The 24875-nt window shown below is 37.5% G+C and overlaps 1 protein-coding gene across 1 annotated transcript in view; it reads right to left on the bottom strand.

Moving 5' to 3' along the window:
- PLD5 (phospholipase D family member 5) overlaps positions 1-24875 on the bottom strand; it is a 140450-nt gene that overhangs the window by 51281 nt on the left and 64294 nt on the right. Inside the window, exons 3-4 of the mRNA XM_051614307.1 lie at positions 13784-13952; positions 7084-7198 (exon numbers count right to left, since the gene is read on the bottom strand). Coding sequence (XP_051470267.1) covers positions 7084-7198; positions 13784-13952 — 284 coding nt within the window. The remainder of the gene's footprint in view (positions 1-7083; positions 7199-13783; positions 13953-24875) is intronic.

Raw genomic sequence — 24875 nt, 5'->3', positions numbered from 1 at the left:
TTTTTCTGCCCAGCAACTTTTGAGCCACTATTCCGAAAGCCTGTAGAGGTGCATGGAGTTGTAATGGTTTACCCTACCAACATCTTTAAAAAAAACCCAACAAAACATTCTTCACAACCCAAACATGTTTTAGGCCCAGAGAAACTGAGCAGGAAATGCCCTCTCTTACTCCTATAGCTTTATTTTTTCCAGACAAAAGCTTTCGTTTTTCCTGAATGGGGAACTCCACATTCCACATTGTTTCCTAAGGAGAAACTGGACTGATATTCTCAAGTGATCTCCATCTTCTCTATGATATAACACAAGTTTTTCAGTCCTTCTATAATATGTTAAAAATATGACATCATCTTTCCATCCCTCCAAAAACCAGGCAGGGAAAGAGACTACAATTGTGACCAAATGTAAGAACTCATGTCCCACAAGCATCACAGCTCTAAAACTAGGCAGTGCCGTAAGCATGCTAACAGAAGAAGACAGAATATGGGACTAAACACATTTCATCTGATATATAGATCATATTCACTATTGCTGTCCATCATGCAACAATTTCATTAAAACAAAAGTTCATTAAATTTCATTAAAACAGTGGTATTACCTCCCTTGCCAACCACAGCTTCATGTTCCTCTCTGTACTGTGTCCAGCATTTACACCTGTGAGATCATACACTAATGCAGAAATCTAATGCAAATTAGAATTAAGCCAGCCAAAAAAAAAGCATTCTGTAGCCAAATCAACCCCCTGAACTGTCTTTCCACATGGTCACTGGTGCAAGGCAGGGATAACATATGATGGGGAGGGCAAAGAGGAGGCTGGGATCATGCAGCTGCCCAGATTAAGACTGATTCCATTTGTCATGGAATGGTATCTGTCAGTGTTTGCAATCTAAAGCATACAAATAAAAGCATAAAAAGCTTCTAGAGCTCCATTTTCTACTCAGTTTTTCCCTATAATAATATCACTTTTTAGTTTCTCTGTTTTGGTAGTATCTGGTTAAGAGAGAGTGTAATCCTGGGCAAATGTGCATGAACTGCTCAGCAAGTAACAGCTGTACATGTGATCCTGCCCTAGCACAATGACTTTCTATTCTCTGATTTCACTAGTAACATTCAACAAATATTAGTTGAGTTGGCTGATATATCTTTTTTTTTTTTTACATCCTATTGTGACATGGACAGACTTCTCTTCATGTCTGCCTCAGCCAGCAGAGACAAAACAAAGGACATTCCTTGCATATATATGTGTGTGTGTATATATATATGAAAAATTATTCATGAAAAGATAGTATTGGGAAAAAAAGCAAATAGCAAATGAATGAAGCAATGCAAAAATGAAGAAAGGAAATCCATTGGCATGTCTGAAAAAGCATTAACACTGTCAGCTAAAGTAAGATCATAGTAAGGGATTCTCATTCTGTACACGTAACAAATGATACAACAACCTGCTAATTGGAGACACTAGTATTCAAATGTTACTGAGGAACAAAGACTGGTACATAATTATGTGCAAGGAGTGGGAGGATTACAAGAAATGTTTCAATCTAGTAGACTGAACCACAGCTGAGAAAAGGCCAAATCAATAACCTTGAAAACAAGCATTAGTAAGCTACTGTCACAGCACAAGGAGGATAAAGGTTTGTTTACACAGTGAGGCAAGTCTTGCCTACAGGCAGACCTACCTTTCACAAAAGAGTGATATACATGCATGGACAGTATTTATATACATATGTATAAGTGAAATACAGCTTTAAGATTAACTATAGAGAAGCAAGATTTCACACCCTAGGACTGCATGTTACAAAAAGTCCTATAAAAATAACATAATAATTTGTAGACTATTTAGTAATAAATTTGACAACATGAGCTGGGAGAACTTACATGTTGTTGATTTTTTGAAATTACAAATACACATTTTTTTTTAATTACGACTACAGAAAACAAATGCTCAGATCTGGCTTCTGGTGCCTGTGCTGCCATTAATAATTGCTAGTTGCCCCCAAGAGACAGAAACAGCAAGCGACCTTATCTAACAGTGATGCTGTAAAAAGAAATTCGTTAATACTGTATTTGCAGAGCACTCAGATACCACAGGGAGAAACAGCACGGAAAAAGCCTACGAGGAAATTAATCATTCTGCATTCAGTGCAGGACCTGGCAGATATGCAATAAAGAAAGACTGGAGAGATATTAAATATGAAGATTTTAGATTTTAGCCATTACCAGCAGAAATAATATCCCCTGAATGAACATAATCTGCCATAGGCACTAAATGTTTGACATAGTCTCATTCAATACAAAGGAAAAAGTTCTGATTAATGTGGTAAGATTATAGCAAGTACCAGCCAGATATTCTATGTAAAATATAGAATATGATCATGTAATTAAAGTCTACTATATGTTCCAGGACTAGTATTTCCTCATTTCCACATGCTTAATTTTGCAACTAAACAACACTACCATAGTGGAGCAATCACTAGCAAATGTACAGTATATCAGCCCCCACAGCTCTAGGGGTGTCACATGTTGTTAGCACAGTAAATCAGTCCATGTTTCACACTGGAGCTGCTGGACTTAGACTGCTGTAATCAAGCTACCTGGTTTTACAGCTAGCCCAAGAGAGTCAGGATAACAAAGACATGACAAAAACAGGCTTAACACTGGCAACAAACCTGCAGGGTCACAGCTAGATCAGATATCTGCACTAACATTGCAACTCTAAACTACTTATTTTATTTTACTATACATAAGTTCAGTTTTGCACTCCCAGTCACTTAAGTTATGCTTTATCTCACTCCATCAGCTCAAATCTGAAGCCAGATGTGAACTTTCTCCTCTGTTGATCAGTAGGTATGGCTGCTGTAGAGGAAGGAAGCATAGAAAGGACTCTAGGCAGTATCCCTGGGTTGGAAAAGGTCCATCAAAGCTGCTTTCTACTGTACTTCAGAAATTGGGAAAAGAGATAAGAAGGCTCCACGCATACCTGTCCAGAAAAATGAGATATGTGCTAGAATTATCCGACTGGCAGAAGCAGTCTCAAAAGCTGTGCCGAGATGCAGCAGTTCTGTAACATACCACATTCCTAATAAAAAAACCCCAACAAACAACAACCAAAAAAAAACACTGCATGAGACAATATGGATGATCAAGTTGAGTTCTTCAAGCAGCCACTATGTCGCTGTGGTGAGACTGAGACTTTTACCTGATCTACTTCAGGGGGCACGTGACCTGAGATGTGGAGTGACGTAGGTATGGGCTAAGAAGCTGCAGCATCCCTAAAGGTTCCTGGACAGTATATCAATAGGAACATCCTGAGGCTGACACCCAAAATGCCCCCCATCCTGACCAGCCCACGCAGCACAGGGGCACAGCTAAGGGTTTTTGATGACCAAGTCTGCTGAAAAGTAAGGCAAGGGTCTTCCACCATCTTTGTGCAATAGCAACTGTCCCTCACATTTAGCAGGACAGTTCACTGCTTGGAGACAGTCTGGCTCGGACATACAATCTGCTTTTGAAAGAAGAGGTGAGGTCATGCTCACCCAGCAAGGTGAAGGCAGACTCAGGAACACATGCAACTCCCCAAGCCCCACAGGCTATGTAAGTGCTTTCTTTCCATGCTACTGCCCATGGCTTGGGCTCCAAGCATATTTTTTGCTTAGGAACAATCTGCTCAGTTTATTAGCTGGTGAACCAAAGAGTAGTGCATGGACTCTCCTCTGCCTAATTCAGACAGACTCCCAAGTGGGAGTTTGGGTCTGTTCCACTAAATAAATTCTGCTTTTCCATCTTGAGAAGCTTGAAAACCTGGCTGAACTACCTTTCCCACAAAAGGAACATTTTTAACAAAAACCTACATGGCATGTTTTCTAAGAAAAATCTGACAAGTTGCAAGGAAAATAAATTAATCTATTAATAACATGTCCAAATGATGATAAACAGTTCCCTTTCAGGGATCAATTCTGACTAATTTTGGAGAATGCAGGTGGCCAGTCCCTCACAAGCAAGGACATTTATTATTTTAGTACCAAAATCTTCCACAATAGCATAGCAAAGCTTAATGATATGTTTGTCTTCAGCTAAGAAAAAGGTAACAGTAACATTTTTTTTCTCCAACAGATGTGAAAAAGGCTAATATAGGTAAGTTTTCCTTTTACTGTGTTACTAATATTACTGAACTAATGGAAACCGGGGTAGTCTTTTTTTAAGGTAGCCTATCTGTTAGCTTCTCTTCGACACAAGCAGAACATAGCATGAATCTTCTGTTCATACAAGGTTTGTTCATTTCAACACAAAATTAAGACAACTAAATCTGTCTGTATGTTAAACCTAAATTATCTCTATTTGGGAATGCAGAAACAAATACCGATTCACCTAGCCTTCCTGGAGATAAAACACAAATGACAAAACTAAGTGCAGATGAAAGATTTCACAACAAATCTGCCAACCAACACAATAATAATCAGGACCTTCTAACAAAAATACCAGAATTTCTAGAAATGAGCAAATAAAAATGTAATGTTAAAAAAACAGTGAGAAGATCAAGAAGTTATAATACTCATCTTTGAAAAAGTGCAACAGTACACAATGATACATACAATTAAAGGGTTCAAAGACAATGACAGCAAAGCTCACAAGAATTACTATATAAAAGCCACTTCCTCCAATTCTTTGTAGCACAGAGTAATCAAATATATTGATCACTTTATTTGAATAATCTAACATTTCCTGTATTAGAAATCGAACAAGACATTAGGGAAACTAATAGCGAGACCTAGACAGTCTGGAGAGTTGGGTGGGGAGAAACTTGATGAAATTCAACAAGGACAAGTGTAGAGTCTTGCATCTGGGAAAAAACAACCCCATGTACCAATACAGGTTGGGGGCTGACCTGCTGGAGAGCAGTATAGGAGAAAGGGACCTGGGGCTTGTGGTGGACAGGAAGATGACCAGGAGCCAGCAATGTGCCCTTGTGGCCAAGAAGGCCAATGGCATCCTGGGGTGTATTAGAAAGGGTGTGGCCAGTAGGTCAAGGGAGGTTTTCCTACCCCTCTATTCTGCCTTGGTGAGGCCGCATCTGGAATATAGTGTCCAGTTCTGGGTGCCTCGGTTCAAGAAGGACAGGGAACTGCTTGAAAGAGTCCAGTGCAGAGCCACAGAGATGTTTAAGGGAGTGGAACATCTCCCTTATGAGGAAAGACTGAGGGAGCTGGGCCTCTTTAGCTTGGAGAAGAGGAGGCTGAGGGGCAGCCTCATCCATGTTTACAAATATGTTAAGGGCAAGTGTTTGGAGGATGGAGCCAGGCTGTTTTCAGTGATGTCTAGTGATAGGACAAGGGGTAGTGGGTACAAACTGGAGCATAGGAGGTTCCACATAAACATCAGAAAAAACTTCTTTACTGTGAGAGTGACAGAGCACTGGAACAGGCTGCCCAGAGAGGTTGTGGAGTCTCCTTCGCTGGAGACATTCAAAACGCCTGGACGTGTTCCTGTGTGATGTGCTCTAGGTGACCCTGCTCTGGCAGGGGTTTGGACTAGATGATCTTTTGAGGTCCCTTCCAACCCCTGTGATTCTGTGAAACTGAAGCTAATAAAATAGTAAAAGCTGTGTTATGTTTGCTTCCTTGTTCAAAAAGCTCAGAAGTCTGATAAATTCCTACATAAATTGAAGGAAGTGTTAATGACAAACACTGCTCCCTTCACTAGCTGAAATTTTTGCTCACCTTTTTTTTGAAAGGGGATGGGTTTTGGTATTCAGTGCTCTCAATAAATACAGATAAAATGTCTATTGCCAGGTACATCAATATAAATGTATCAGCTATAGCTCTCATCTCCAACGACTCATGGAAACTTGGAACATTAGAAGCACAGGGAAAAGAAACCACTTTTTCTAAGACAGTTTCACTGACATTGATATAAAATACCTACCTCTTTTTCAAAACATAATGCCTTACTTCAAAGATGTCTGACAAAGCTGATGTAGTCTTACTGGCTATGAAAGGATTGATATCACTTCTGGTTATGTAACAGAAATAATCAAAGCTCTGAAACAGGCAGTGTTGTGAAATGACAAGTGTCTGTAGTCATTACATTTAAATAACATATCAGTCTTGATCAAAATAGGAGCTCTTTAAGGGACCAGGACTTCCATTATTAATGTTCATTTATTTGCCCAGTGAGGAGATTGCAAAGAATTTACACAAATTGATTTTTGTTGGAAAAGGGTGGTTTTTATTCTTTACCATAAACAGATGTTATGCTAGTGTGCTCCTACACACAGCAGCTGCTTTTCTTAGTTTTTTAGAATTCCCTTTGTGCTCCATATAGTAACCTGTGTCAAAAAATATCACCATCAAAGTATATAGGTTCTTTTTGCCCCTTGAAAAGTTTATCCCACCTTTAAAATAATTTTTTGTCAGATTATATAAATAATTAACATATTATTATTCAAGAGAAATGTGTATGAGGCTGCTAATTTCTAATTTCTTTCAGAATTTCTTCAAGTTTCTCTATTTTTTCACACAGTTTTACATAAAGCAAGTTTAGTCACATAGTGCCAGTGTGTAACCCCTCTTTGGATGGGGATTTTAAGTCACAAAACAATGATTAGGAAAGCAGGTACCTAAGAAACACACATAGCACAGATAACCTTGTCAGGTAGCTAAATTTGATTGACTGTCTGTTTTCCAGTGCTTTAGAATCATCAGTACCACAGACATGATATTTTATTAATTTATTTTGCTCAAAAGAGGAAACTATTGTGTCCCACAAGGTATGACAGTAGACTGTCAGGTTACGGTACCTATGATAGAATGCTATAGTGAGTTTAAACATCTATTTAATAATTTAAACATCTATTTAATCCCTATGTCACCTTTTAAACTACTCGCAAACTGCAGACATCAACTATAGGAACAGAGTTTCACATTTTTGATAACTACAAACCAGAGAAAGCTGAAGGAGTATAGGGTAAGAGTGCTAAACCAATAGCGTGCATTTTATATATATAACTTGAGTCTGCCTTTTAAGTAAAAAGAGCCTTATGTAGCAGTCAATGATATAACAACAGTTAGACAATAACCTTGGTCTTACCCTTTGTTTTCAAGTCGTTCAATACCTTTGATTCCATGGGCAGTATATCACTCACTAGTTTTATCTCAATATTTTGTGATGCCAGTTCCAGCAATTTTTCAAAAAGACGCTGACCCTGGGAAGAACATGAAAAGAAAGCAGCAGTTGTAAGACACAGATTTGTTCAAAAAATGTATAAAAAATTTAAGACGCATGTTGAAAAAAAGACATATTACAAACAGCTGCGTAAATATGTTCCTAGATTTGGTTAAATCTATCCTAAAAGTAGCAACCCAAACAAACAGCAAGTCAAGGAGTGTCTTTACCTCACATTCACCATGAAGCCAAAAGGATCCTTAATTCTCATGTCAGTGGTTGTGTTTGTTTTTAAGGAGAAGGGGGGCAGATGTTACCAGAGGTAAAGAATGAGATAACAGCATGGAGGGGGTGGATGGTGCATATGAAGCTTTGCAGCACCTCTATCATGATCCTGGGATAGCAGAGGAACACTGACCAGGATTATTGGGTGCCTGATCCCCACATGAGGGTCTGTCTCCTGCAATTGCTGTGAACCAGCACTGCTAGATTCTAACCAAAACTGGGACCTGCAATACTGTTCTGTTGCCTGCTCTGCTCCCAGTCCATGTCTTGTCCTGCCTCCCAGCTCCCCTGGGGTGGCAGGCTTCTGACATGCCAAAGCTCAGGCAGCTGTTGGCCCCACTTCTTTGGGGTTCACTAACTGGACACATCACCAGTTTTGAGTTTCATCTTACCTTTGCAAAAAGCAAGCAAGGACTATTAAGGACTAAAAGGCTTGTGTGACACTTATTAATTATCTATATATGTAGAATCTTCTCATCAGAAAGATTCTATGTGTTGATTTAATTTGCTAGGTAGAAACACAAACAGAGGCACACAGCTCTTGTTTGGGTTATCTGTAAGAACGGATTTTGAGTAGAAGCACAGTAGTGCCATAGCATACAAAAATGAACAGCTGTAACATACAAAAACAAATATGGAAAAAAAATTCATAAATTTGATGAAAAGTCATTTACATTATCAATGTGAATTAATGCATTAATTGTTCTGCTTAGTAAATGCTTAGAAAGTTAATGTCTAAAGCTGAAAAAATAAATTGTTTAAGGGGATGGCTCTACATATTTTTCCCCAAGGTTATTATTTTTGGACATCACCGCCACTTGACTCCTACCTGCAAAAGTTTTTATTTGCGTAAGATTTATGAAAGCTTTGATAAACAAACCTGGACTTTCTGTTTTCAATTCTGTTTGGACAAAAAAAGAACATGGCAAATTTCCCAAGCTTTACCTGATCTTATTATGCACTATGTGACCAACACAGCAGACCACTTGGCTGCCACTTGTAGGACATGCTGCCAGCTGAATGCCCCATCCTATGGGTGAATATATCACTTGAAGTACAGTCTTCCATTCCAATCAAGACATCTCTGAAAATACATTTATTTTCCCATCAAGGACATCACAGCCTATGCATTTATAATATACATTTTTGTCCAAATATGTTCATAAACATCAAATTGCTAAAACATGAAAACTTCCCAAATAGTGATGGTCAAGGAGTGCACTCACCACAAATACAGGGGATTAGACAGGTTAGTATACAGGTATAAAAAACCCACCACCCTGTGTCAAAACTGGGAAGAATTCCCTCCCTCTCATCTCTTTCTGCATCATCCCTAAGCAAGCACTCATATGCTCAAGAAAGCTTAGTTTAGGCTCTCGAAACAACTATGAGAAATTCACAATTTATTTTTAAAATCTGCATGTACTATACTGCAATAAGTACTAGAAATTCTTCTTTCATTATTGAAGAACCTGACCTTCTTCCCCATTAATATTAATCTGAAACTCAGTTTCTATACTCCCTGACATGTTTACTTGGAATTTTACTGTTTTGTTCCACAAAAAGGAAAGAAAGGCAGGACAGAAGGTCTGAATAGTTTTGTCACTGCTGTCAGCATTTTGAAATGCTTCTGTTGAATACAAACCTTCATGCTGTCATTCAGACCACGTTCCCTTTGCAAGACAACACCAGGCTGCTGTGTGACTATGTGACAATGATCAGAATAATTTCTATATACCTGGCCTATGAGGACTGAGAAACAGTAGCAGCCAAGTGCTATGAAACTGCAGTATGCTACCTTATACTATATCTGTTTTGACAAATAAAACCAGTAGGAATCTGCTTATCCTGATAAAATATTCTCTTACACTTTTCACTGGGCTGTTTTAAAAAACCTACCATAAGTGACAAAGTAGGATGCAAAAAGCATTTATCACATGAACAAATTGACATTCTCATGGTATCTGCTAACTACCATATATCTGAAACATCAATCCTAAGTGTACCTGTCACAGCCACCCAGTGAATTTTATTTTTTTTAAATACAGTTATTACCAAAAGGCCCTGAAATTGCCCGCAAAGCAATTTCTTAGCAGTCACTAGGCAGATGGATTCTAGCCTGGCTGATTTCCCTTGCCTGCTGTTGTTTTCATCAGCAGGCATTCCTCATTAAAAATAAAACAGAGGAGATATGAACATGAAAATGCTGTATTTATTGAAGTACTCTAAAACTGAATTATTGTGCTCTTCATAAACTTAGATTCCTACAGTTTAGGCATACTTAGCTTTTTCTTTCCAGAGACATAAAACTAGTTACTTCCATAATTTTTTTCTGAATTTATTCTATATTATTCTACTAGTATTTTCCAAAGTTGTCCTATGATCAAGCCTTTGGGTTTATCTATAAAGCATCAGCAAAAATCATAGCATGTTGGCAAACCCAATAGAGCACATAAATCAATTTAACTTCTGCCATTTAATGCAGAACAGAGAAATTAAAATGTTCTCAACTTCTTGTAACAAAATAGGTAATGAAAAAGGAAGGAACGTAAATTTTGGGTATTTGAAAAGTTAAAAAAATTATTTCACTTAAAAATCTTTTAAATTGCTTTGTTATGCCTCAGTCTGTACTAACTGCATTGGGGAAATGCTGTAACCTGAAGACATGTTTGTGTCAAGATGAGCTTATGGAAAAGAAAATACACTGCAACATCTATAACTGATTGTAGCTGATTTCTGGTGGTAGCTGTTAGGTTTGGAGAAGTGCTCTTCTTTGTACTTACTCGCATTTTTTAATAGTTGTGAAGGAAGGGTATTTAAGTCTGGCACTAACATTTGTTCTACCAGAAAAATCACTTAAGAACCTTGGGCAACGTGTGTCTCAGACTGACACAAGACACAGTCAGAAGTTTCATTAAAAAGCCTGGTAACATGTCTCATGTATGCCAGCTGTCAAGAGAAGTGGGAGGTTTCTCCCATCAAGCCATTTAGGAGCTGAACAATAGGTTGGTAAATAGAGATAGTCAAAACCATCTATTTTTGTGTGATCATTGTAAGACTCAGACACAGATCTACCCTTTCATCATCCAAACAGCCATCCAGTGAGAACCACACCATAACTTAGAGCAATACTAATAAAACCATCATGGCATTAACTCTCACCTGTTAAACTTGAAATATAATTTGTGAGGAAGGACTTGCTGGAACTATACATGGTGACTTTAATTTAAAGTTTCTAAATGTGAGATGAACCAGAGGAAACAAACTTTTAGAATAATGAAATCGGCATGATCTTTTGTTCCCATCTCCCTTCACTGCAAATGAACTAGAAGCTACATAAAAAATCGTGTTTTCATTGTCTTCTGATATCTCTAAACATCAGATTGCAATAGAAGTCACACATTAACATCCCTCAAAAATCTCAAAGTCCCTGTGTGACAACTCCCACACTGTCCCCCTGAATATTATTATTGTATCATATAATAATATATCATTAGCTTATATATTACTGTTTATCATTATCATTATTATTATTGTTGTTGTTATTATTATTACTATTTTTATTATTATTATTCCCCTGAATGATGTCACTAAGTCATCAGAACACAAGGTTTTCTTCTAAATGAGAAAAGCAGGCACAGAAAGCCTACTCAGTATTTTACCAAACAAATAATTGTCTACTTGACTGCCCAGGCTGTGGAAGCACACACAACATTGCAGCATCACGTGTTTGCATTTGGGAGACTCCAATTTAACAGGACTCATGAACTCAGAGGGCTGAGCACAGCAGTTGCGACCTGGACAGCTCAGTCAGCAGTTACTTAGTTTTATAACAACAAAACATGAACAGGCAACTGTCAAGGACACTAGGTAATGTATCCACAAACAAAAAAGAAGAAAAATGCAGCAAGAAATTCTGCATTTTTATATATGCATATGCATGTGTATATATATAGATACATATATGTCCAATATAAGTTTGGGCACAATGGATGATATGTATCCATGTGGATGATACATACATTAGGCATATATGTTTGCCTGTGTGTAAAAAAAAAAAATTACAGAATTTCCTGCTGTATTTTTTATTTAATCTGTATATTGGATATATATGTGTGTGCATATATATATGTATGCATGTGTGCATGTTACTACACAGACATGTATACCAAGAATGCAGCTAAACCTTTTAAGTAATTAAGAAAAGCAACCCAGCCTATTCAGCTTTTTTCCTTCAAAAATCCATGTCTGTTGAAGTGCTCTTGTGGAGAATCTTGCTTTGCAATATGACTTAAATATTCATGAACTGGAAATTGCTAGTTAAAGAGCAGGATTTGGATCCATAGGGAAAATGGTTATGTCCTTATTTTCTGATAAAACAAGAATAATTCAAGGAACAACTAGACCTTACCAGGCAGCATACTACCTGGAAGTCTTGCATCTCACCCCCTCACCTTTCATACTGCTTCTGCTATTTTGGGGCAAATTTTCCTGAAGACAAATTTGTAAGGACATGAGAATATTTGACCTATATTTCTGAAATTTATTAGATTACAATTATTTAAGCTTTTATGAAATTCACTTTCATTTATAAGTGGAGAAAGCAGATGTAACGAGACACATTTTCCCTCCTCTCACACACCAAGCTTTATGCACATTCTTTGAGGCAGAGATTTGCTAAGAAAAGCCACCTCTTGGCAATTTTTTTAGCAATTAGACTAGCCAATAACAGTACAGTGTTTTAGGATGAATAAAAAAGCTTGGCAGAAAGATCTGTACACTGTTCAGCCCACATTGCTGTACAAATGAAGAAATGACTGCAATATTAATTAATTTTAAACGGAAGTAATTACTCACTTTTGTAAGGCTACTAGCAGGTGGAAATAGATCACTATAATAGAATATTATGAAAAAAGTTTCATTCTTCTGGCTTTAGCAGTGCATTTGAGGATTAAAGAGCAAATCCAGTTCTTACACATCTCTTCTTCCTTACCATGCTCTGACATTCGGCAATATCTTAAAGTTTTTACTTTGCATGACAAGGTGGATTTGATGCCTAACTACTGAAATCCCAATTTTCAGTTTGTTATTTTTGTCCTCTGTTTGGGATTTGTTAGGTTCTGCTAGTTTTGAAGCAAATGACTTGTTTAATTTTTTTCATGTAAAACATTTTTTAAAGATTCATGCACATACCAATTCATGCACATCCTGAAAACATCTAAGGCACTCTCTCTTTCAATACATCTGCTTGAATGACAGTACCTGGGCTTGAAGTTTCTTAGGCAATACATTTAAATAAAGCTTAGCTGGATAATGACATTGTGAAAAATAGTATAAATATTTTTATATTGAATAATCTTATTCACAAACTATATTCCAGTATCTATAAGCATTCTAAAAGGAAGGGTTTGCATCACATTTTATATTTTGGCTGCTCACCTCTGATTTTCACTCTTAAATGGACACAGAGCAGATATATTCTGAAGAAAAGTTAATGTATGTTGTTGAATTAGACAAATGCCTCTTTCAAAAGAAACAGAATGCAGTTCATGACTTGAAAACACAGGCTATTTGCAGTACTATCTATCCTTAGTTGCTTAGAATACCGGTCTCTGCCTATTATCTACCAGAAGGCATTTTTTTATTACACAGTATCAACAAAACCAAAGAAGAAAGTGAAGAGTTTTTGACATAGTATAATAAAGTTAATTCCTCACAGTTACCCAGCTGTCATTTTTACCCTCTTTCATGTCAGCTGAGCAACTTCTTTCAAGAAATAATCCATTTGGTGGAAAAGAGGACATTCTCTCAGCCTATCAATTCTTTGAAATCTTAGTTTCACAAGTGGTACTAAGAAGAAATATGGTAGGGGCAGGTTTCCAAGAGAATTGCTCTCAAGAACAAATTGTTTGTTTGCTCAGCATCATTGTAATCCTTTTTGCTATTGTTCTTAATTGCAAGAGTCTCTAACATCACTCCCTCCCAAATCATCTGATACTACATTGTAATAGTAGCATAGGAGGTTCCACGTAAACATTAGAAAAAACTTCTTTACTGTGAGAGTGACAGAGCACTGGAACAGGCTGCCCAGAGAGGTTGTGGAGTCTCCTTCACTGGAGACATTCAAACCTGACTGTATGCGTTCCTGTGTGATGTGCTCTAGGTGACCCTGCTCTGGCAGGGGGGGTGGACTAGATGATCTTTCGAGGTCCCTTCCAACCCCCTGTGATTCTGTGTGAAATAGGTTTGCAACAGGGAATGGCTGTGGTTCTAAAAATTTAATAGTGAAACAAGAACAGATTGTTAAAAGTCCCACCCTTTTTGTTAGGCTAGAACATACCTGGCATGCTGATGGATGACTGTGATTGAGGTCCCACTGGGAAGATACTATGTCAACAGACTTTTCAGCCATATTAAGTAAATTCATCCAGCCTTGGAAAAGAGACAGATGGGATGGTGCACTGTCTGAATAGTTGATCCCTTCAGGAATATTTTCCACAAGAGCAACCCTGAGAATAGATAAGGAAAAAATAACCACTTAACAAAAGCACTTTTCCTTATTAAAGAGCTCCAAATTGTAAAGAATGTCAGGTTTTGGGCCTGTAGTTCAACATCTGCTCCCAGAGGCTCTCAGCAGTGACACCCCACAGCTCTGCATTTGCTGACTGTCATGGTCTGCATTTCCCAAACCAACAAAATGCAGAAATGACCTACTGTTAATGCAGCAAAGTCAGTTAAGCTTTTGAAGATTTACAAAATTAGCTTAAACATGGAAAAGCTTACTTCTTATAACACCGTAAGTGAGAATTATTCTTTACGGTGAGGACAGGAAGAATGAAACTATCTCTTCTTTCTTTGCCTCTCTTATCTTTGCATTTAAATTCTTCTCACAAAGTGGCAAGATGTATGCTCCCTGCTACTGTCTCAGGTCTGCTTTTACAGCTATTTTATTACATTGCAATCTCTATATATGAATTCTCTCTTTCCAACTGCACTAAGCTGCCTATTTTTTTTGCTTTTGTTTACTTTTTTTAAGGCTCTAACTGGGATCCAATGGTTGTGAAAAGAATGATGCCCTTTTAATTTCCTGTTCTTTTTGAAAGTCTCCTTATAATGCTTGCAAATTACACTACATACATTCACATGGCTCCAAGAAGCTAAAAAAACATTGTAATAAACTGAGAGTTCAAAATATGCCACTCTGCTTCAAGGAAATGATGTGTTTCATTCAGCATATTGCCTCATTGCCAGATTTCCTTAAACTGCAGCAGGTAAAACTTGTCTCTAAGCTCAGCAGAGGAATATTAAAAAAAAAAAAGCCAATCAAACAAGCTTCCCCATTTTGTGATTAGGTAAAAAGATGAAATATGCAGCTTATTGAAGTGGCACACTTATAAGTATCCCCAACATTTGCCACTTTTTCTGTGTATCAAACAAACCAGATTTAGGGATGCTGTAGTAGGGACTTGAATACTCCTTTTTTATTTTATCCAAGTACCTAAAGTATTTCCAGACTGTTTCTATACCTATTAATAGCATTAATTATGAACTCCAGCAATATAATATTTTAAACTTTTTCTTAAAAGTAAATCATTAATACAAACCTCTAGTGTAAATGAGAACTGCAGAGTTTTTGACGGTTAAAAAACAGATTACTGTAGTATTTTCTATTAATTCAGTTCATCCTACAGGGTCACATCAAAACTTTTACAGGTATTTCAGAATATCAAGCATGTTTGTGAAGGTAACCCATTAAAAGACTAAAGATTAGTACTCGTAGAAGGGTAAAGAAAACAAAGCAGGAACTGCGAAAAAGTAAACCTGTAATAACCACCACATTCTTATTCTCTTGGCTTGGCAAAAAAGCTCTTCCAAAACCAAGAATCACAGCTCCTATTTTCATTAAACATTCATGTATGTTCTCTCATCCCCTAAAATGAAGGGCCTCTCTCATCCCCCAACAAGATACATATCACTAAGCTACAGGTACTGATGATGCTCTCCACAACATACTTCGAACACACTATTTTATTGATTAACATTTAACTTAACTGCATTACAGTAACGGAGTTGTAAGAGTTAGTAGTAAACTAACTGTAAAATGTTAAAAACACAACTTTTTTTTTTTTTTTAATGTCTTCAAAGTATACTTTATTCTAAAACATTCTACCTACCTTGTTTTCAAACTTTTCAAAATAACTACTGTTCTAAACATTTAGTGCTCTTATTAGTCTATTAGCAATACCACAATTTCCAAAAGAAACTGTATCCTCCTACAGAACTTAATAAAACTTTTGTTAGGTCTCTGGCTTAGAAAGCCTGGTTAGTTCTTTTTCAATAGTTAAGATTACTTATCATATTGAGGCTCTTAGCAATGTCCATGTTCCTGGAGCTGTTTTATGGGGAGCTGTAGGATGGCCACCTTCAAAAAGCAAGAAACTGAAGCAAAGAAGACTAAGTAATCTCTACAAAGACATAAAAAACCTCCCAACAATCCAGTAGCAAAGATAATAAATGAATTTGTGCTTTTCCATCCTCTTCTATCCCTTACCCAATCACACATTCTCCTAACACTTTCTTCTCACCAAATGATTATTCAAAACATTATCTATCAAATGTGGTTGTGATTTATTTAAAAGTGCACATCACTATGTTAACACACAAGGTGACTAACACTTCTCAACATTAGAACATTGCCTGACATACACAGAGTTTACTGGTTGAACCTATGCAAATTAATATACAGAAGTCTGCAAAATCTCTGATAGGACTGAATCTGTCACAGTCACTTCCAGTGGCTTGTAGTGGTGTTTCCCATGGGCTGTACAGAACTGCTGTCTCACTGGAAAGCATTAGCATACCTTCCATTCTTCCTACCTTTGTCTTTGGCAAGTTGAAAGCTGCCAAAACAGTAACACTGTCAGAGTCATGGAGGGCTGAGATGATCTAGAGATCATGTAGCTCAGCTCCCCTTGTCAAAGCAAGGTTAATGACAGCAGGTTCGTCAGGACACTGTCCAGGCAGGTTTTGAATATCTCCAATACCTCCAAGCCCAAGAGGCTTAACATTATGTTTGAGATGAGGGCCCTGATCCAGCCAAACACATACATGCTTACTTCTGAGGCATTGACTTCCTGTTATTGAGGCCTGACATAGGGGAAATTGCTGTATTTATGTATTACAAAACCAAATTTCTGAAGTTGCCGGAAACTATACCTTAAAGTGTAATGCAGGAAGAGATGTGGCTGTGGGTCATTTTTCTATAGATACATTTGGGTACAGGTACCATCCAGTTATGAAAAAAAGTTGGGCTCTTCCTCCTGTTCTACAGGTTAAAACCACTGACTTCTTCAAAGAAAGTAGCAAAGCAAATTTCCTGGGTAAAAGGACATTATTTTCCCTCTTAAAAGGAGTCTTGTCAGAGATAAGGTGCCTCTTGGTAAGAAAGTTTTTCTTGACTGTTGTGCTGAGCTTTCTCTTCACCAGCAAATCAGCTCCCCACTTTTCAATCTGCATGCCATTCAGTAGGCTACAGCTCTAGCACGAAGTAAGGGATGTGACTTCACAGCTCCTGCCATTTTATAATTTGGGTTTTATTATGTAATAGAAGCCAAAAGCTTTCCAGGTAGTGAAACCGTAATTCAGAACAGATACTGTTAATATATTTCCTAGTCTTTTGTTTAACCAAATAGCAAGTACTGTGTATTCTTTAGCAGGCAAAGATGTTTCGTCTAGCTAGGGCACTAATTAAAATGCTGCTTTCAGGGTTTAGACCTCCCTTCAATAATTAACTGTATCTGCTTAGAAGTAAAAAATAAAAAAGTCAACCATCAAGTTTCTAAACTGAATCACTTTGCTTTCATAATCTTCCCTCTTTCTTTGGCACAACAGAAAAGTTCCAGTGCTTAGTGAAGGAGAGTTTTGTTAAAACTTCTGTGTAAAAGTTTGAGTTTGCAAGCCCCAATTCCATCAAAGTTATCACTCATTTTTTCTTCCAATATTCAAAATATGGCTTATCAAAAACTTCCAGAAGAGAAGGTCACTTACAGACCTTGAGGAAGGTCAGACATTGTGACAATATATTCTGTAAAAATGGCATATTAACTAAGCAAAACAGAACAAATTTAACATGGTGATTAAAACAGACTTTTCCTATGCTCAAAATCATTAGCAGGTAACCTTACACCTGTTAGATGAGATGTCCTTCCCTTCTCCGATCTCCTGGTGCTCTATGTATTTCATCTGATTAATGCCAACATAGCTTAGCCTCTTCAGGTATGTAGCTGAATGTTCTAAAAACTACTTCACACTGCCTGAGAAACCTGAAAGTAATACTGCATGATTTCTGTGAAGTTACAGAGTGCCAAAGGTCAAAGCTGAGATTCAAGCTCTTCTAAGCTAACCGAATTTGGTAAGCAGTATAATGGTATTTGACACCTACCAGAGAATAGACCTTGACCTCAATAATAAGACTCTTTTGAGCTCAGCTACGTAACTTGTATTTAGCAACTCCAAGCGAATTTTTGTCCCATGCTATGGATTCTTCTTCATCTTTGACAGTTCTTTGGTCAGAAAGCAAAGGGTTTTTTTTCTGATCTTGCACCAATTTTTTTCTTTGAAGAACAGAGATACTCTTATATTAGCATCGGGGTTAATTAGAATAGAAAAGGGGTTAGGGGAGTGAAATTAGGCAAAAAGAGGCTATAGGTATGTCCCTTGAGTGAACCTTGGACTATTGAGCTTATTGGTAAAAATGTATGGCTCTGTTGAAAAGTATAACGGGAAAATTGCTTTGATAATTCAAACTTCAAACTGTATTAAAATAAGCTGTAGAACATCATTCACTGCAGTTTGTCTCAGTTCAGAGTCATACACTAAAGAAAATCCAGGTCATATGAACTTGAGTGTTTCTACAATATCTGAATTTACCCACCATAAAAGGGAAGGAACACAATAAGAAAACACTGCAATGATTTGTATTAGTCAATAAAGAAATAAAAGTTGAGCAAAGGCTACCTTTGTCATAAGACAAGGGAGAGGAAAAAACAAAACAAAACAAAAACAAAAAAGGAGGACCGCGAAAGCTGTATGAGTCCTGCCCCACGCCAAGGTCCTAATTACAGATATCCTCTTGTGACCTCTCTCTTATTCAGAAGCCCTGGAACCACCAAATCCTGTCCTAAATAACTGCAGTTCCTTACAGAGTTCCAGCTCCTATTTTGTTATAACCCCAGAGTCTTAATGTCCATTCAAAACCAACCATCCTTCTCAGATGAGTGCTTTCAACCGAGACTTTCACCATGTCACCTTCTACATCGTATCACTCCCACCACTCTTCTCCTTCAGATCTACTCATTAGCTGTAATGCTTGCCAAGACCAACTTCTCTTTAGCTGCTCAACAGAACCAGAACTTCAACTCTTTGTTTCTGAAAGTGATTAAGAAATATCTTCTAGACAGCATATAATTACTATTTCAAAACATGCAGAACAAACTCTTCTGGGTTAAGAAAATTAATGTCTTAAAAAAAGAGAAAATGTGGCACAACTTATTATATGGAATACTTAGATATTCTCCTTACAGTCAGTGGTAAGGATATGGAAGATCAAGGCCTACAATTCAACTTGAAATCAGACTCCAGAGCATAAAGGAATGCAGTGGATTTGGATAATTACATGGTATATCCAGTAAAGAAAAATTAAACTGTGCACTGTATGTAATATTTACTCTGTGATTAATCACATCTAATTATTCCAGTAGAATAAGTTACAAATTCTGCTAGCTATCACATAGTTATGCTGTTGATTTCAATTTTAAATAAAATCACTCATTAAAACAAATTCATGACAGAACACAATGGTTAAGTGCCAACCTCATGAAGTTCAACAAGGCCAAGTGCAAGGTCCTGCACCTGGGTCAGCACAACCCCAGGCACAAATACAGGCTGGGGGGAGAATGGCTAAAGAACAATCCTGAGGAAAAGAACTTGGGGGTGGTAGTAGATGAGAAGCTCGACATGAGCCGCCAGTGTGTGCTGGAGCTCAGAGAGCAACTGCATCCTGGGTTGCATCAAAAGAAGTGTGGCCAGCAGGGCCAGGGAGGTGATTCTGCCCCTCTGCTCTGCTCTGGTGAGATCCCACCTGGAATACTGTGTACAGTTCTGGTGCCCTCAGCACAAGAAAGACATGGATCTGTTGGAGAGGATCCAGAGAAGGGCCACCAAGATGATCAAAGGCCTGGAGCTCCTCTGCTATGAAGACAGGCTAAGAGAGTTGGGGCTATTCAGCCTAGAGAAGAGAAGGATCTGGGGACACCTTCCAGTACTTGAAAGGGGCCTACAGGAAAGCTGGGGAGGGGCTTTTCATCAGAGAAGATAGTGATAGGACAAGGGGTAAGGGTTTTAAACTGAAAGAGGGGAGATTTAGGTGAGGTATTAGGAAGAAATTCTTCACTATAAGGGTGATGAGGAACTGGAATGGGTTGCCCAGTGAGGTTGTTGATGCCCCCTCCCTGGAGGTGTCTAAGGCCAGGTTGGACGAGGTTTTGTGCAACCTGATCTAGTGGTAGGGTTCCTTGCTCATGGCAGGGAGGTTGGAACTTGATGATCTTTGAGGTCCCTTCCAACCTTAATGATTCTATGAAATAGATAGCAGGTAAGATTGAACTTAACATGGACTGTGAGCTCAAACTAAGGACTCAAAAGATGATTACCATCTAACTGAGAATATCACAAGTTCTACAAGAATTCTCTAACACTGACAATCTCAACTAGTGAGGCATATGAGTGGTTATACACATGCGTGCAGCTGTGTATACGCACTTTACAAAAGCTCTCTGCTGGCATTCGCTTGTCTGCTGTTTGAATTTCATTCATGAAAAATTTGATCTCCAGAGAAAAAACCTTGGAATGCTCAATACTTGGTTTATGGCAATACTTTCAATTAGGTGTGCAATGAGAGAATACACATTCAGATTTTTTATATGAAATAAATTTTTCTGCAGACAGGCAATATTGGGTTTCAGGTACAGAGCTTTAGCTGAACATGTCTGAGCATCTGATATAGCAGACTAGAGTGGTATGTAAACCGAAAAGCTAATCTCACTGCCTCCCTACCAAATACATATTCTCAATATGATTTCATACACTCAGTGATGAAACACTACAATGAGAATATTAACACTAATTCTTTTAAGAAATCAAATTGTGCTGGAATTCTAGAGACACGTAGTGCCAGTTTCTGTTTTGAGGGAAGATTCTTCATCTGTTCATTGTCGTTACATTCAGAATCTGTCTGGATAACATTCTGGAAGATAATGGTAACCAGTCAGAAAATATGATGGTAAAATGCAAAAACCTGTTGAATATGAGGTCCAACTAGATGGCCTAAAGCAGATTTCCCAACTTACCTGTCCCTGGCCATGTGGATTACAACCTAGTGCATAAAAGGGGGAGTGATTTAACAGGGTTGATGGTGTACATGTAAATGTTACTACTAGACTGGTGTACTGGAGCACATAAAGAAATACAGCTGTGGCTTCATGGCACAGCAAAGCAGCATTCCTTCTAGCAGTGCTGCCTCAAGCCACGGAGACACATACTAGTAGTCCTGGGCTTCTGCTCTTCATCACAGCAGTCAGTGACTCCTCAGTCATGCTGATCACCTGGGCCAGCGTGGATGCCAACTGGGCACCCTAGCACAAGAAAAGGCCACAGCATTTTACATTAAAAATGCAAGACATGCAGATAATTTGCTAAGTAATACATAACTAGAGCAGGTTAAGCCATCCTGCACCTACTGCAAACAGTCTGACAGGTCTCGTAAGCAGCGGCCTAAATTCTGTCAATACTATCTGTGACTGGACCCAGAAGACACAGGCCTCTTCAGCCAAGTGAGTGGCCTGATCCTATTTCACATACAGCTGCAGGAGGCGGCTGCAGCACAAGAGAGGGAATAAACAGCCCTGCCAACCTCAAGTGTTCACTGAACTCCAGCCTTAAGCCCTGCAGCTAGTGCCTAAAATTTAAAGTTGCCTTACAGCTTTCTCCTTTTATGGCTGCCCTTTCTTTGCACTTAGTCTCCTTTCAATTTTTCTTATCAGTCCACAGAAGAAATTGAAGTATGCTAATTATCTACCAACACATATTTTAACTCCTCACCATTTAGGCTTTTTTATACTTTCCATAATCAATTTGGAGATCACTTTGTTATTGCTATTCCCACATAATTGCTTTTGTGCCCACTCATCACTATGTCTACAAGCCAAATATAGTATGCAGACATGCACAATGCATCCATCAAACTTGGCAGATTTTATGTGCCAGATTCTTGGCTAGTAAAATATATAAATTAAGAATTTTAATCATCAGTTATGTCAGTGGAACAATATTGTTTCTTACCACAGTTGAAGATTAGACTCAAATTTCTGGGCCTACAGAATAATTAATTAGAAGCATTCCAGGAGTACTTCTTGTTGGACTGCTCTATGGATCATTATGTAAGAAAAATATTATTCCCTTCCCTCTCTTACCATCATCTTTGGCAATAACATACAAACAACAAAATCCTACTGTTTTAACTTCCCTCAAGTGATGAGCAACACAAGATCGTGTTGTAACATAACACAGATAGAAGTTTCAAAAGAAGGACCTAATAACAAAACCACAAATTATCTAAGGTTTAAACCTGTGGATTTTTTCTAATTAAAAATATTGTAGGTGATAAAACAAAATTTACGGTGTTGTATTTCAGATGCAACTTTCAGTTCTTAAAGGTGAAACAGCATCTGAAAAAGGGAAACAATTGACCAGATGTTTTACTATGTCATTTTAGCCTACTGTGGACAGTATTCCTCCTGTGCCAAATAAAGTCTGAATCTTATTAACAAATTCAATCAGGCCTGCCAAGACCATTTTAGTACTGGAACTAAGATAGCAGTCATATAAAGTATCAAATGAAAAGGGAGCAGACACGGGGAGGAAAGAAAAACACAAAAAAGAATAAACAGCAAACATTAAAAATCTGAATTTGTTTGTACTAACATGACTGATATTTGCCCCAGTTAAAAAAACAACAACAAACAAACCCAAAACTATGTAAATAAAGTGCAACTTGGCACTGAGCCTTTAAGTAGCCTTATTTGTTTTCTTAGGACTTCCCATATGCTTGATACAGACTTGGGCATTTTCTTGAATTACGCAGGTCAGTCCAGCTCAATAATGATATTTTCCCTCCATTATTACATACCCAGGCTCACACCAAAAAAATACTTATCAAGTGCATCTTGTGATGCTGAAAAGAAAGTTGTTGCTTCCATTGTATAAAAAGATTTAGCATCATTAAGACTCAATAACAAATCCATCATAAAAGAAGAAGAAAAAAAAAGAATGTAATTGAAGGGGACAGACCCTTCTGGAATAAAAATAACATGGTTTTGCTTCAGGTGCTTTGCTTTTGGCTTCTAGCTCTGTTATGTTAAGCCTGAACCACAATATTAGCACACCTGTTGAAAAATACCTACACAACATAATTTTTTAAAAGTTATTTCAAAGGCAAATTAATGTAACAGATTAATGAAGTCCCACCATACGTAAGCAAAATGGAGCAGAGAACTAGCAACAACTAACAGGTGTTAGCTGAGATCCTGAAATCTTTCTCTACCAGGTAGAATTAGCATCATACGAGTGCAGTGGACCAAAGAAATACTTAATTTACCAAATTGACTTTAATTGACTATTAATTTACTGAAAATACAGGATTTGGAGTTTGGTCATCTAGACTTCAATCTGGAATTTCTCAGCAATTCAAAAAAGGTATTTAACAGGTCCTGGACATGCAAACCTTATTCTTCCAGAATTAAATGTAAACATTAAGTGTAAACAAAATGAAAAAAACTTTTTACTGGAACTTTCTCTTTCACAACCCTGCAATAAAGCCAGGTATATTCAGTTTCCAATTCCTCAGAACAATTTATCCTCCTTTTTATGCCTTCTGCAAATATTTATATATATACAGACCAAACAGATGAAACCATAGTGTATCATAACAGATCCATGATCTGTGGAATATTTTTAGGAATAATTATAAATATCTCATGGTTTCTGTTTGGAACAAGAAGTTTATCAACACCACCTAGGGGAAAAAAAAAGTGTCACGCTGAGTAGCCAAGTCATCAAACCAGACATGAACATACCTACATTTAACAAAGGCAAGTGTAAAAACATAATAAAATTAAAATCTGTATAATAGAGGTCTTGTGATACTTTCTAATTTAATGTTTTTATATTAGCTTGGCCCATGAAAAGAAAAGGACCCAACTCAATAACATAAATTAACAGATTAACCACAGACTTAATGAAGGTTGGTTTGACAAAAAAAAAAAAAAAAAAAAAAAAGCTCTATCCCAATGAAAATCCTATGCTTCGTGGTCCCAGCTTTCCCATCTTCATCCATGAAAATCAGTACCTTAGTCCATGAGGAAAGAATTATTTTCTAGAAGGAAAAGCAACAATGGCAACACCTATATCCAAGTTTCCAAGAGATAGAATAAAGTTTTATTTTGGGAAACTTTTAAGTGTCTTATTTAATCATTTCACTTCATGTGAAATCTTTCAAGAACTGATGAGCAGAGGATAATCAGTATCTAAATCCAGCCTATGTCAGTAGCTTTTGAAGTCCCTCTACATAGTTTAAACAGTTATCAGAATTGAAACATACCACAACTTTTATACTAACTTAAAAGTTCATCATCCAGATAAACACATTTACTATTCAACACAACGCAAAAACGTGCCTGGATTGTGTGATAAGGCCACTAGAGATGTTAAAAAGACATTATTTGAATCAAACTGGCACAGCAGTCATATTACTCTCCCCATGTTCTGATGGGAACTGACATTTTGAAATTCAGAATCAATAGAAAAGCATCATCATTCTTTCAGAATACACTGTTGCTGAATTTTGCATAGAAGGCAGCACAAGGGTACAGAGGTCAAACATTGCAGTGTTCTGCTCATGGCTCTTTTTATGCATGACAGATATAAGCCTTGGGGATATGTGTGAATTTTATTTAATGGACAGAGACTAAGAACGGAAATTGCCATCTGTTCCTTGTGTATCTTTGGACTCTCTTAAGAAACTTCATTAGGCTACTGGTAGGGTATGACAAGCCATGACAAGAAGCTCTGAAATTTGACTGTGACATGCCCCTGTCCTCATCATGTCTAAAGCATGCTACAAAAATTTTCAGCACCTTATCTCATGCCAGAATAACTTCCTTTTAGACTGATTTCACTATAGTGGTTAAAGAAAAAGGATGGAAAACAGCTTGTACTGTGATCTTATTTAAAAAATATACACTGATGAAAAGGTGTCTTGGTTTGAGCCAGGATGAAGCCTATTTCCCTTTTTACTGATTTCTTTTTTCTTCAGTGAG

The sequence above is a fragment of the Apus apus genome, chromosome 3, assembly GCF_020740795.1.
Source record: "Apus apus isolate bApuApu2 chromosome 3, bApuApu2.pri.cur, whole genome shotgun sequence".
Lineage (NCBI taxonomy): Eukaryota > Metazoa > Chordata > Aves > Apodiformes > Apodidae > Apus > Apus apus.
This window is presented reverse-complemented; position numbering and strand designations above follow the sequence as displayed.